The 15224-nt window shown below is 41.3% G+C and overlaps 1 protein-coding gene across 2 annotated transcripts in view; it reads left to right on the top strand.

Annotated features, from left to right (window-relative positions):
• SMG6 (SMG6 nonsense mediated mRNA decay factor) overlaps positions 1 to 15224 on the top strand; it is a 235905-nt gene that overhangs the window by 189 nt on the left and 220492 nt on the right. Inside the window, exons 1-6 of one of the 2 annotated variants that reach the window (XM_037070399.1) lie at positions 566 to 623; positions 2519 to 4259; positions 4800 to 4992; positions 5526 to 5636; positions 8924 to 9030; positions 9290 to 9368. In XM_037070399.1, coding sequence (XP_036926294.1) covers positions 566 to 623; positions 2519 to 4259; positions 4800 to 4992; positions 5526 to 5636; positions 8924 to 9030; positions 9290 to 9368 — 2289 coding nt within the window. Of the gene's footprint in view, positions 1 to 565; positions 624 to 2518; positions 4260 to 4799; positions 4993 to 5525; positions 5637 to 8923; positions 9031 to 9289; positions 9369 to 15224 lie in introns of those variants that run through there. The other variant, XM_037070398.1, reaches the window with a different exon arrangement.

Here is a 15224-nt window from a genome sequence, read left to right as displayed (position 1 = left end):
GTGAGTCGCACCGCCCAGCTCCTGGGCCGGGCCTGCCGCCCCGCCTCCCTCCCCTCTACCTCCTCCCTGCTCCGTCCGAAGCGCTCTGGAGCCCCCGCCCCTTTCCTCAACTGTGGGGGCGGCGGGCGGAGGGCTGTCCTTCTCCCCGCCCTACCAGCCCAGGGTCCGTGTGGGGTTCCGCTCAGCCAGCTCCGGCCCCCTACGGACGAGTCCAACCCTAGTGCCTGCCTCCGCCCCCTTTCTTACAGAGAAGGTGACTGTTCCCTCATTGCCCCAGTTGTGTTAGACAGCCCGTGGATTCTCAGCCGTCAGGAGACAAGAAAAGGAGTGGGCGCTGGGGTCTGGTGGAGGCCCCAGGGTGTATCGTTCACGGAGCAATCGTCCGCAGGCCTGCCCCGTCACCTATTTAGCAGCGTTGGAGAGAAGGAACTGGGGAAATTGTGGAGGAAGGAAGCTTGGGACTTCCTTGCTGAAACTTTTTTACCCCAAGACAGGTTTCTGAAGACTGCGCCACTGAGGGATCCAGGACTTCAGAGAGTTGACTCTTCTCTGGTTTGGCTTTGGCATGTGTGGGACCTGTTTTTATCAGAGAGAATGCTCAACTTGCAAGTTAAAGTCTCTAGGTACACCAGGAAAGCTCTTACGAGGATTCTAGTGTCTCCCCTTTGTTAGGCAGTGTAGTTGTGTAGAATGGTAGTTATGCTTCTGCAGACCTGTGGCCAAAGTCTATAAAATTGGTTTTCGTTGGTCAATCGAATTGAATTATTCAGGCTGTTTTCTCCCTCTGCTGTGGAAAATAGTAGTAGCTCTTCTCCTTCCCTCCACTTTGCCTACACTACAAAGGCTGCTGAGGGTGATCTACTCTCGAGTTAAACTGCTTTATTTTATTCATACTTGATGAAGCAGCCTTTTAAACTTCTGATAATGCTGGAACAGTATCTTAAATATCAGAGGGTTTTTTTTTCTGTTTTGTTTCGCCCATAGGTGTAAATGCCACAGCATATGATACCTATTATGAGTTTGTTTACATAGATGTTTATAGGACAATACTAGGACTTTATATAACATTCTATTTTGTGTGCTCTATGATCTCAGTAATCCCCATCACTTTCCCACTGAAATGTTTAGTGGCTATTGTAGTAGTCTCTCCCCTTAATAGATAGAGGTAACAGAAACTAAAAGTAGAGACTTGCTTATCTGTCATTAAGTAAGTTTGTGGAGCCTGGAGAGTGGCTTCTGAAGTCCTGTGCTCTTACCCTTATTTAAAAAAAATTTATGTATTGATTTTATTTTTTAAAATATTTTATTTATTTTTAAAGAGAGGAAGTGAGGGAGAGAAACATCAGTGTGTGGTTGACTGTCAGGCACACCCCACTGGGGACCTGGCCAGGCATGTGCCAGGACCCCACGTGTGCCAGGCGTTGGCCGTAGGCTGGGAATTGAACCTGTGATCTTTTGGTTCGCAGACCATCACTCAGTCCACCAAGCCACACCATCCAAGGCTATATATTGATTTTAGAAAGATTAGAGGGAGAGAAACATCCATTTGTTGTTCCACTTATTTATGCATTCATTGGTTAATTCTTGTGTATACCCTGACCAGGGATTGAACCTACAGCCTTGGCATATTGGGATGACACTAACCAACTGAGCTACTCAGCCAGGGTCATGTGCTCTTCTTATTCTTGAGTGCCCTCGGTCTTTGGTATTTTAAGAGCATGTCACATCATCTTCCAGGGAAAGCTCTCTTATGGAACTTTTTCCTTCTTGTCTTCTATCATCATAGTAGCAGTTAGTCTCAGTGTTCCAATGATGATAGTCTGCGCAGTATTTCCTTGGAATAATTCTGTTGGCTGCTGTTAGAAAGCCAATGATCCTGAGTGAAGTTGAAGAATGTGAAAGGAACTGCTTCCAGTTTGCTTCTATAGGAGGTGTATGATTGGGTAATTGGTATCCTAAAGAAGAGGATTGTTCTGGCAATTTTTTTCTCCAAAGATATCCAGAACCGTGGGTTTTTATGCATATCCTGCCTTTTCTCTTTTTCCCCCTCTTTTCTTGCTAGTATGTTAAAAGGACTTAGCCACCCTGGAAAAACATTAGAGGCAGAAGAAGAAAAGATTAAGGGAGATCTTAGGACTCTATAATAGAGAACAGTCTAATACTGAAATGTTTGGAAATCTTTTACTTTGACCATGAGAGTGTAGTGTAGAGTCTTGGAGATCTGAATATGACTTGGTGACATAGGTTTTTTTTTTCTTGTTTTCCTATCTGGGGTTTCCTAAGAACTCCAACACAAGTTCTTAGCTTTGCCAGTTGCTGAATAAATATTGTGAACTTAGTAGAATTTCTACTTCTGCAGAAATTTCCTTCCTTGTTCATCAGTAATAGCATTTTGATGTATAATTCTTGCTTGATTTTTCAGTTAATTTACCAGAATGACATTTTTCCCCCTTCCCTTTTCCTTTATCCTTTTCTTCTACCTCCCCCCCCCACCCCCATCACTTCTCCAACATCACAGAAAACATTAAGGAACCCAGGCAACGCAAAGATAACAGGCGCCCAGATCTGGAAATTTATAAACCTGGTCTTTCACGTCTAAGGAACAAACCAAAAATCAAGGAACCCCTTGGGAATGATGAATTTAAGGATGAAATTGTTAATGACAGAGATTCTTCTGCTGTTGGAAATGGTACACAGCTCACTAAAGATGTCTGCAAGAAACTGGACAACCAACAGCAAAATGGTCCTATGGACCCAGAAAATACTCAGGCACAAGAATCCTGTCCTAGGACTGCTGGACAAGAGGATGGAAGTCTAAGAATTATCAAGAGAACAAAGAAGCCTGACATGCAGATCTATCAGCCTGGAAGGCGTTTGCAGACTGTTACCAAAGAGTCTACTAGCCGATTGGATGAGGAAGAAATCCTCAACCAGGTAGAACAACTGAAAGTAGAAGAAGATGCGTCTAGGGGACATACAAAAGAGGAGGTTGTGAATAAGCCGGAAAAAAATGAGGCACACAAGAGCTTAAATTGTGACAGAATAAGGACTGCAAAGGGAGAAAAAGGAAAGAGGATTGAAAAAGGGGAGGGGATAAAGAAAGTGAATGAAGACCCCGCACAGGGGAAGCTGGGTTCTGCAAAGCGATATTCCCGCTCAGACAAACGGAGGAACCGCTACCGAACTTGTAGTACCAGCTCAGCTGGTAGCAACAACAGTACTGAGGGGACTGGCCTGACTGATAATGGATGTCGCCGCCGCCGCCAGGACAGGGCCAAGTTGAGGCCGAGACTAAAGAAGCAAGTGTCTATGTCCTCAACTGACTCCTTAGATGAGGACAGAATCGATGAGTCTGATGGGCCTAGGAGGAGCTCAGAAAGGAAGAAACATTTAGAAAGAAGCTGGTCTGGCCATGGGGAAGGAGAGCAGAAGAGCAATGGTAAAGAAAATCGAGGTACTCTTCATGTCACTTTCGATGCAGAAACCATGAACAAAGATTCCCCCATGGTGAGGTCAGCCAGGGAAGATGTGGATAAGATAAAGCCTGACAAAGGCTTGAGCAGTGGGGGCAAAGGCTCTGAGAAGCAGGAGTCCAAAAACCTGAAACAGGAACTTCGGGGTCGTGGCCGTGGCATTCTGATTCTGCCTGCCCATACCTCCCTATCTGTCAATTCATCTGGTTCTCCAGAATCTACACCTCTGGGGTCTCGGCTTTTATTTGGATCTGGTAGTAAGGGATCTCGGAGTTGGGGCCGAGGAGGCACCACTCGACGATTGTGGGACCCGAACAATCCTGATCAAAAACCTGCTCTAAAGAGCCAAACACCCCAGTTACATTTCTTGGACACTGATGATGAAGTCAGCCCTACATCTTGGGGTGACTCACGCCAGGCCCAGGCGTCTTATTATAAGTTTCAAAACTCCGACAACCCCTATTACTACCCCCGGACACCAGGCCCGGCCTCCCAGTATCCTTATACAGGCTATAACTCTCTGCAGTATCCAGTGGGCCCTACAAATGGTATGTACCCTGGGCCTTACTACCCAGGCTACCCGACTCCATCAGGACAGTATATTTGTAGTCCTCTCCCTGCCAGCACCATGAGTCCTGAGGAGATGGAGCAGCACATGAGGAACATACAGCAGCAGGAACTACACAGGCTTCTTCGGGTGGCTGATAACCAGGAACTGCAGCTCAGCAATCTGCTGTCCAGGGACCGCATCAGTCCTGAGGGCCTGGAAAAGATGGCTCAGCTTAGGTATGGTGTGTTCCATCCTGGCTAAAGGGAAATGGGGATAAGCTGGGAGGTGCATAGGCTTCTATGGCTGAGGAAGTTAGAAACCTTTTGGGTAAGCCATTGGGTGTTAACTCTTTTTCATATTGATTTTTGTAAGGGAGGGGCAGTTGGGGGGGAAAAACAACTGAGTATTTTTAGTTTTAGAAATTATTATGCTTCCCACTTTTTAAGGAGAAAAAAATAACCTTAAGAGAACATGGAATATGGAAATGGAAAAGAAAGACTTTTCAGAATGCCAACTAATGAACAACATATAACTTGTGAAGATCTTATGTCAGCTGTTAAATTTAGGTGGAGGCATATGGGGGGAAAACTTTCCTAGACATAACTTTTTAAAATGGCATTCTATTGTGCGGGAAAGAAGTTAGGATGATTACTATACCTGGTGGCATTTTGGATTTTCTACCAAGGAAGATGCTTAATTTGTAGGAAGCTCAAATCTTGGGTCTGGCCTTTTCTGTGGTGTATTTGGAGCTAGAAGTTGCATGTATTTTATTCCAGAGCTGAACTGCTGCAGCTATATGAGCGCTGTATTCTATTAGATATTGAGTTCTCTGATAATCAGAATGTGGATCAGATCCTGTGGAAGAATGCTTTCTATCAGGTGATTGAGAAGTTCAGGCAGCTTCTCAAGGATCCAAATGTCGATAACCCAGAACAGATTCGGAACAGACTTTTGGAACTCTTGGATGAGGTAAACCATCATCTTTTTGTCCTCAGGAAAAAGGCTTCAGCATCCTGTAGTTGTGATGGATTTTTACCATCTGAAATACTATATGCTATAACAGAACATTGACAAAAAACTGTATGCTCTTTTCTTAGGTTTAGGCCTGCCTTATTCCTATGGCTTCCTTGAGACCATAAATTGCATTTAGAGTTAGTTTTTAGCTTGGAAGCTTTCTTGAGCATATTTGTGTTGAGAAGAAAGGGCTAGGGGATTTAAATGTCTAAGGAATGTCTTAGCTAGGGGTAGGGGAGTTTGGAGGGTGGGTAAAAGAGTATATGTGCAGATGTTTATATCTTTAAAATCATGGAGTGGCTTATGCAATGGATTTGTCTTTTGCTTAGTTGGTGGCTACTAAATACTGTATATGCCTCCCTTTACATCAGATGGCTGAGCTTTAGCAGAACTGTTGATCACTTGCCCCAGTTTCTGATGGGTAGACTGAGTCAGAACTTGCTGATTCAGCATTTAATTTTTTAATTTCTTATTTTTTCTCTTTATAGGGTAGTGACTTCTTTGACAGTTTGCTTCAAAAGCTACAGGTTACCTACAAGTTCAAACTGGAGGACTACATGGATGGCCTTGCCATTCGTAGCAAGCCATTACACAAGACAGTAAGCCAGTTTATCTTAAATTTATTTATTCATTTAGTAAGTGTTTATCTAGTGTCAGTTATGTGCTAGGCACTGTACTGGGTGTCAAGGACACCAAAAATAAAACACATATTCCATTACTGGGGTGACAGTAATTAAATCAATAATTGTAATGTCATAAGTACTGTGATAATGGTATATATAGAATGTTAGGGAAGTGGAACTGATTTAGATGGATGGGGTCAAGGAAAGCTTCTCAGAGCCTGTCAAGTTGAGTTTTAAAATAATGAATAGGAGCAGAAGGGGCAGTTTCAGTACAGGGCACAGTGAGAGAGAATCAGGCCTTGTTGGAGAAGTACAAGAAGTTCAGTATGCTGGTGTCTATAGTGTGGAGTTGGGTTGTACAGGAGATAGAGCTGATGAAGTAGGAAGGGACAGATCATAAACCCTTGCTGAAGAGCTTAGGCTGTTTTCTGAAAGCACTGAGGAACCATTGATTTCCAACAAATGGATATTGTAGATTTGTTCTTCCAATGAATCACTCTGGGAAATGGATGAGTTTGGGCAGGAGTGGAGGTAGGAGAGTCAGGGTGTGGGCCTGAAAGAAGGTAAAGGTATTGGATGGAGGCAGAAAAGAAGAGACAGATTGGAAAAATATAGGGGAGATAGAACTGAACTACTGGCTGACTTGGTATGAATGATGAGTTTGGAGGCATGAAGAGAGTCTAGATCATCTCCCAGTTTGTGGCCTAGGAGAGTGGCTGGGAAGAAAGAGGTTAGTTCAGTTTTGGATATGCCTAGGTGGAGGAGCACGAGAATGAACAGATGAACATTTTGGTCGGTCTGGAGCTCGGGAGAAAGAGCTGGGCTGGTGATAATAGATAGAGGGGTCATCAGTGTATAGGTGATAGTTGAAGCAAAAGTTGGGATAAGGGGAAGGCTGGGCAGAAAGTGGGGTTATCAGATTTCAAGGTGGTGGTGGGTAAATTTGTCAAGTGCTATAGAATCATCAAATGCTAAGCTTACTAAAAAGTGTTCATTGGATTGGATGGCCTTATCATGAGTTACTTTAATTGGAGGTAAAGGAAACCAGATTGTAGTGAATGAGAGGTGGAACAGTATATATAATGAGAGAGTAATATAAACCATTCTTTTTATTTTATTTATTTATTCTTAGAGAGATGGGAAGGGAGGGAGAAAGATAGGGAGGGAGAAACATCAATTTGTGGTTGCCTCTCACGTGCCTCCTTCTGGGGACCTGGCCTACAACCCATGCATGTGCCCTGGTGGGGAATCGAACTGGTGACCCCTTGATTCACAGGCCAGCACTTAATCCACTGAACCACAGCAGCCACAGCAATATATAAACCATCCTTTTAAGAATCTTGGTAATGAAGGCAAGGAGGGGAGATAGTAGTTAAAAGAGAAAATACTGTCAAGAGATGTTTGTTTATTTGGAGGTTGTTAAGCTGGGAGAGACTTGAGCATATTTGTGTTGAGAAGAAAGGGCTAGGGGAAAGGAAGGATTTAAAGATTCGTTAGAGAAAGGGGTGTGATTTATGGAGAAGAGGCTTCCTTTTGACTTTCTGCTTTTTCTGTTTAATTGTTATTACTAATCAGTAAGTATTTACTGTGTCCCTGCTAAGTGCCATGTGCCATTCTAAGTACACACAATTCATTGTGAAGCCATGATCCCAGCTCTTGGAGTTTAGAGTTTGATTAGGGGTGAGTGCAGGTGTTGGATTAGTAATTGCAGATGTAGTGACTTTTGCAAAGGATATTGTGGGGGTATATATCGTAAAGGAGCTTAAAACAGGTGTCAGACTCATTTTCACCAGGGGCCACATCAGCCTTGAGGTTGCCTTCAAAGGGCCAAGTGTAATTTTAGGACTGTATAAGTGTAACTACTCCTTAACTGTTAAGGAGTTGAAATTACATTTAGCCCTTTGAAGGCAACCACGAAGCTGATGTGGCCCCCCAGTGAAAATGACTTTGATATCCGTGGCTTAGAGAATGGATCACAGAGGATTGAGGAAGTTACAGTTAAGCTGAGGCTAAACACCTGAGACATTAGTCAGGTGTATGTGAAGATGCAAGAATGACAACTTTCTAGGGAGAGTGAACGGTGTATGTAAGGACCTGAAGTGGGAAAGAGCGTGGTATGTTAGGGGGATTGGGAAAAGTCTAGTCTGACTGGGGCTCAGAGAGTAAGGAGGGTAACGGTGCTGAAGAGATGAGCAGAGGTTAGATCATCTAGGACTTCACTGTGAGGGTAGTGGAGAGCCTTTTGTGTTTTTTCTTCCCCTCTTGAGATGGCAAAGTGGCTGTAGTATGGAAACAGAGCTGGTTTTCTTGGTGCTTTATCAGTTAAATACTAAGGGTTCTCGGTGTTTATTCATAAAATGTGTGGAATAGTCAGGACTCCGAAGACGGGTGATGTAGTGATGTATATAGCTTTACTGAGGCACTTTTTGAGTTATGTGTTAGGAGGCCGGTATGCAGAAGCTAGTTATGTAGTTAGTAAATGAGCTTCTTAAAGCTTTGTGCTTTTTTCAGGGACATGGTGAGTTCTCATGTGTGGGGTGAAGTGGAATTATGTATTGTGAAGTGATGTTCCTCAGGGAGGTCTTTAGGTTGGGCACATGTCTTGGGGCTGCTGAGGGTTTACTCTCTTGTTTTCTCACTGAGTGACAGATGCCAAGCCCATCAGTAAGAATATATACAATACTACACAGTACTGTCACATTGTAGGTATTTGGTAAAGAGTACTGTTTTAGGGAATTATTTCGCAAAGGGGATTTAATGCAGTAATACAATGTGTTGATGTTAACAATTTGAAGAGAGAAAGTCTATAATGATAGGAGGAAGAAAACAGTAAACAATTGTCTTTATATTTGTATGTAATTTTAAAATTTGTAAAGTATATTTATTCTCTTCAGTTATTCTGTGGAATAGGTATTTTTACATTCAAATGAAGAAACTGAGTCCCAGAGACCTTGTTGAGATCGCACAACAATTACATGGAGAGTCAGGCCTCCTGGCTCTTACTTTCAGAATGTTTTCTTCCATTTGCCTGGGCCTCGAAATAAGAATGACCCCTCTCCCTTCTGCACCTCTTTCTCAGTAAATTTTTCACCATACTGTTCACTTTTTTTTGGTAGTCTAGGTTAGACTGAAAACTTTTTACTTTATTGAGGACTGTTAGTGCTTTATTAATGCTGCTCTGTCATTTTGACCCTATCTGTGTCCTTTGGGATTGAAATTAAGAGTTTCTTGGGAATGCTATTAACTAATTGTTTTTCCTAAAGGTAAAATATGCCTTGATCAGTGCCCAGCGGTGTATGATTTGTCAAGGAGATATTGCTAGGTACCGGGAGCAAGCCAATGACACGGCAAACTATGGGAAAGCACGCAGGTACTATTGCCTCTTGTACATTTGCTTTTCTCCCTATGTGGCTTTGAGCTATGCCCTACTAAGAACAATAGGCCACCTGACCTGCCTCTTATAGGGTGTCCTATAGGTGTCCTTAGTGGTCTCTGTAGTCATGCTTTACTACTCCAGGGTTATATCTAATATTCCAGCTTATATCTTAAGTAATAAGGGATATCAGGTGATGAACTGGGAAAGAGTTGATAGGGAACTAGCATTTTTTCAAACTGTTTTTCTGTTCTAGTTGGTACCTGAAGGCCCAGCACATTGCTCCCAAGAATGGGCGCCCCTATAACCAGTTGGCTCTGCTGGCAGTGTATACGGTAAGAAATCCTGTGGACATGGGAAGAATTCTGCAGGCAGTATCTTAGAATATGGATTTTGATAGCAACAGCTCCTGGAGCTAGATTTCATCTCTTCAGCTAGAATAATGTAACCTAAAATATATCCCCTTATGTCTCCTATCCTCAAACTCCTTTTTAAATTTTTTTATATTTATTTATTTTTATTTTAATTGTTGTTCAAGTACAGTTTTCTGCCTTTTACTCCCATTCCAGTCAAACTCCTTTTTAAAAAATGATTTTATTTATTTATTTTTAGAGAGGGGAAGGGAGGGAGAGAAAAAAAGGGAGAGAAACATCAATGTGTGGTTGCCTCTTGTACACCGCCTACTGAGGACCTGGCTTGCAACCAGTCATGTTCCCTGGCTGGGGATCAAACCAGCGACCCTTTGCTTTGCAGTTCAGGCTCAGTCCACTGAGTCACACCAGCTTGGACACAAACTCCTTTTATTACTATTCCTTTTGGAAGTAAGTTGTCAGGGATTCCTCACTTCAGTTGAATATTTATGTTATCCACTTTAGCTGCACTTGAGTTCCTTGGGGAATGCTCTTGCTCCAGTCAAACCACTGTTTTTGATCAAGGTTTCTGCTCTGAATCTTGTCTTGCTTCCTTTCCCTGTCTCTTTGAACCAGGTTACTTATTTCTAGAAGAAAAATAAAGCTCCGTCTCCCTTTCCCTCTTAAAGTTCTCAGTTACAGGCCTGCGAACCACATGATCGTGGTTCGATTCCCAGTTAGGACACATGCCTGGGTTGCAGGCCAGTTCCCGGCAGGGGACTCACAAGAGGCAACCATACATTGATACTTCTCTCCTTCTCTCCTTCCCTTCCCCTCTAAAAATAAATAAATTAAAAAAAAAAAAGTCCTCAGTTAGCCCCAAGTACTTAAAACTCGATCCCTGTATCCTTTTTTTCATATAATTTTTTTATTCCTCTTAGCTTTTCACCTAAGGAGTCTTCTTAGCAGAAGCACAGTAAATGCCAAATCATACCTCTCCGGATCGGACCAAACTCCTCTAAATGTGGCTGTAACAGAGAGCCTTGGGGTCTGACAGAGTTCCTAGTGAGGAAGCTGAATTGGAGGGGAAAGGGTGGGGGCCAGTGGTAGGTATCAAAGGTTCAACTATAAGAAGCAGCTGACATGCTCATTAGCAGGGAGAGTTTTCTTAATGCTGTAAAGTTCACTGCCCAAATAATGTTGGAGTTATTCCACAAAAGATTCAAAGAAACACCTCGTACTTAATTATGGATTTAAATTGTTAAAGAATGTGGCTTACTGATAAACTTCCTTCAGAATCTGTTGAATCTGTCCTTGCTTTTTACCTTCGTCCTATTCTCTTTCTGATTTCTTTTTTCACACTTCTTTGTGGCTTTATTTTCCTCTCCCCTTTCTCCTTCTCTACTGTTTTTCTTTTTCTTTTTATTTTTTTAAGATTTTATTTATTTATTTATCTTTAGAGGGGAAAGGAGAGAGGGAGAGAAACATCAATGTATGGTTGCCTTTGGTGTGTCCCCTGCTGGGAGTTGGCCTGCAGGGAACTGGCCTGCAACCCAGGCATGTGCCCTGACTGGGAACCGAACCTCGATCCTCTGGTTCGCAGGCCTGTGCTCAATCCACTGATCTACTGTTTTTCTTCTTTCTCATTTCATCTCCTTGTCTGGTTTTTCTTCTTTGTAATTATTGAATTAATTTTCATGTTTCTTGTTAATTAGAAGATATAATTTAATTTTTTCTTCAATGGCTTTAAAAATTGCAGTAAAATTCACATAACTTGTAATAATTTATTTGTAAGTAACTTATTATTTGTAGAATCTGTTGGCATTTAGTACATTAACAGTGTAACCATTAGCTTTCTCTAGTTCCAAGGCATTTTTACTACTTTATTTTTCAAGGTGTTTTGTTTTATTTATTATATTTTATTGATTATGCTATTACAATTATCCCCATTTTTCCCCCTTTGTCCCCACCCACCCAATACCCTCTACTCTCTCAGGCAATCCCCATACCTTTGTTCATATCTATGGGTCATGCATATAAGTTCTTTGGCTACTCCATTTCCTGTACTGTGCTTTATATCCCCGTGACTATTCTGTAACTACCCATTTGTACTTCTTAAACCCCTCACCTCTTTTACCCATTCCTCCAAACCCCAGTCTGGCAACCATCAAAATCCTCTGTGTAGCCATGATTCTGTCTCCTACTCGCTTGCTTAGTTTTTTTTTTTTTGTATGCAATTGTTGATATGTATTTATTGCCATTTTATTGCTTATAGTTCTGATCTTCTTTTTCTAAAATAAGAAGATCCTTTTAACATTTCACACAGCCCTGGCTGTTGTGGCTCAGTGGCTTGAGTGCTGGCCTGTGAACCAAAGGGTTTCTAGTTTGATTCCCAGGCAGGGCACGTGTCTGGGTTGCTGGCTGGATCTCCAGTTGGGGCTGTACAAGAGGCAACCACACATCAGTGTTTCTCTCCCTTCCCCTCTCTCCCTTCCCCTCTCTCTAATAAATACATAAATTAAAAATAAATAAATAAAATCTTTAAAAAAAAACAACATTTCATATAATCCTGGTTTGGTAGTGATGAGCTCCTTTAGCTTTGTTTTGTCTGGCAAGCTCTTCATCTGCCCTTTGATTCCAAATGATAGCTTTGCTGGGTGGAGCTGTCTTGGCCATAGGTCCCTGTTTTTCATGATGTTGAATATTTCTTGCCAGTCCTTTCTAGCCTGTAGTTTCTTTTGAGAAATCAGCTCACAGTCTTATGGGAACTCCCCTGGAGGTAACTAACTGCTTTTGTCACACTACTTTCAGAATTCTGTCCTTATCCTTACCTTTAACCTTTTTTTTCTTTTTTAATTTTTTTAAAAGATTTTATTTTTAGGAAAGGGAGGGTGAAAGTGAGGGGGAGAACAACAATGTGTGGTTGCCTCTCACACACCCCCTACTGGGGACCTGACCTGCAACCCAGGCATGGGCCACAACTGGGAATTGAACCAGCGACTCTGATTCGCAGGCTGGCACTCAGTCCAGTGAGCCACACTAGGAATGATTTATGATGGTTCTGAATGAGATGGTTCTGAGTGATGGTTGTTTCATAGTTTAGTTGTAATTTTGATGTGACTGTGCAAGGAGGTCAACCATGTTTACCTCCATCTTTTTTTTATTTTTTGTTTTTATTTTATTTATTTTTTTAAGATTTTATTTATTTATCTTTAGAGGGGAAGGGAAGGAGAGAAGGAAAGAAACATCAATGTATGGTTGCTTCTCGTGGGTCCCCTGCTGGGAATTGGCCTGCAACCCAGGCATGTGCCCTGACTGGGAATCAAACTTCGATCCCTTGGTTCACAGACCCACACTCAATCCACTGAGCTACACCAGCCAGGGCTCCATCTTTAAAAAAAAAAAAGATTTTGTTTATTTATTAACAGAGGGAAAGGGAGGGAGAAGGAGAGGGAGAGAAACATTTGTGTGTGGTTGCCTCTCATGTGCCCCCTACTGGGGACCTGGCTGGCTGGTTTGTTACTTTCATCTTTTGATTATGAGTAACCTAGTGGGTTTGAAGTAATATCTCATTGTGGGTCTCCCCACATGAAATGCGGGGGCTTTTTTCTTTTCTTTTTTTAAAAGATTTTATTTATTTATTAAAGGTTTTATTTATTTATTTATTTATTTATTTATTTTTAGAGAGAGGGGAAGGGAGGAAGAAAGAGAGAAACATCAACGTGTGGTTGCCTCTCACGTGGCCCCCACTGGGGACCTGGTCCACAACCCAGGCAGGTGCCCTACACCAGCCAGGGTGGGACTTTTTTCTTTAATATTTGTTCTTTTTACTTTTTGGGTCAGTTTAGATTTACAGAAAAATTGAGAGAGTTCCCATATACTCTCTCAACTCCTTCCTTTCTCCCAATTTTCCCTATTATTAACTTCTTACATTAGTGTTGTATATTTGTTCCAATTAATGAGTCAGTATTGATGCTTTATTATTAACTAAAGGCGATGATTTACATTAAGATCCACTTCTATTATTGTACACTCTGTGGGTTTGAACAAATGTGCAGTGATATGTATCTACCATTATAGTATACAGAATAGTTTCATGGCCCTAAATATATCCTGTGTCCACCCTCCACCTGTTGTCTCATTTCCCTCCTCTGAACCTCTGGCAGTCACTGATATTTTTACTATCTCCATAGTTTTACCTTTGCCAGGATGCCATGTAATTAGAATCATATGGTATGTAGCTTTTTAGGTTGGCTTCTTTCACTTACCTATATGAATTTAGTGTTATTTTCATGGCTCGATAACTCTTTTTGTTGTATGGATGTATCACAGTTTGTTTATCCATTCCCCTAATTGAAGGACATCTTGACTGATTTCAGGTTTTGGGTATTATAAATAGAAATGCTGTAAACATTTGTGTGCAGGTTTTTGTGTGGACATGAGCTTTCAGCTCACTTGGGTAAAACCTAGGAGTGTAATTACTGTACCATATGGTAAGAGTATACATATGTAGTTTAGGGGGAGACTGCCAAATTGTTTTCCAAAGTGGCTACACTGTTTTGTGTTCTCACCATCAGCGGATGAGAGTTCCTATTGCTTTGCATCCTTGCCAGCATTTGGTGTTGTCAGTATTCTGGGTCGTGGTCATTCTAATAGGTGTGTAGTGGTATCTCATTGTTTTAATTTGCATTTTCTTACTGACATGTGATATGGAGCATCTTTCATAAATTTATTTGCCTTTTTTGTGTCTTTTGGGAGGTATCTGTTTAGTTCTTTTGCCCATTTTTAGATCTTTATCTATTTTTAAAAGGGGAGGGAGGGAGAGAGAAACATCAGGAATCAGGCCTGCAACCTAGGCGTGTGCCCTGACTGGGAATTGTTCCAGTGCCCTGTTGGTTTGTGGGACAGTACCTAACCAACTGACCTACACTGGTTAGGGCCATTTGCCCATTTTTAAATTGGGTTGTTTGTTTCCTTATTTTGAGTTTTAAGAGTTCATTGTGTATTTCAGATACCAGTTCTTTATCAGATATGTGTTTTGTGAATATTTTGTTCCTTTTTTTTTTGCATTTTCCTGGCAGTGTCTTTCACAGAGCAGAAGTTTTTAATTTTAATGAACTCCAACCTGTCAGTTTTTGTTTTATGGATCGTGATTTTGGTGTCATATCTTAGAGGTTATCGCCAGATCCAGGGTTACCTCGGTTTTTTCCTATATTACCTCCTAGGAGTTATATTACATAATTTTGCATTTTACATTTTGGGTTAATTTTTGTGACAGGTATAAGGTCTGTGTCTAGATTTATTTTTTTGCATGTGGATATCCAGTTCAAACACTATTTGTTGAAAAGACTATCCTTAATCCATTGACTTGTCAGTGTTCCTTTGTCAAAGATCAGCTTACTTTATCTGTGTGGGTCTATTTCTTGACTCTCTATTTTGTTCTGATCTGTGTATGTATTCTTAGGTCAGTACCACACTCTTAATTATTGTAAGAGTGAGTCTTGAAGTCAGGTAGTATCCATCTTCTGACTTCGTTCTTCTTCAATAATGTATGGGCTGTTCTGGCTCTTTTACTTTTTCATATAAACTTTAGAATTAGTTTGTTGATACCCACAAATCCAGTGACTTTGAAGTGATATTTCATTATGGTCTCGTTTGCATTTACCTAAGAACTAATGATATTGAGCATCTTCATTATGCTTATTGGCCATCTGGAGAAATGTCTATTCAAATCTTTGTCCACTCTTTTTAAAATTAAAATATTAAAATTTCTAATTGTAAAATGTACATAAAATAAAATTTGCCATCTTACTGAATTTTTTTGAAAAGATTTTATTTATT

Source organism: Sturnira hondurensis, unplaced genomic scaffold (genome assembly GCF_014824575.4).
Source record: "Sturnira hondurensis isolate 20B ecotype Veracruz unplaced genomic scaffold, ASM1482457v3 Scaffold0018728, whole genome shotgun sequence".
NCBI lineage: Eukaryota > Metazoa > Chordata > Mammalia > Chiroptera > Phyllostomidae > Sturnira > Sturnira hondurensis.
Note: the sequence above shows the minus strand (reverse complement) of the source record. Positions and strands in the feature narration are given on the sequence as shown.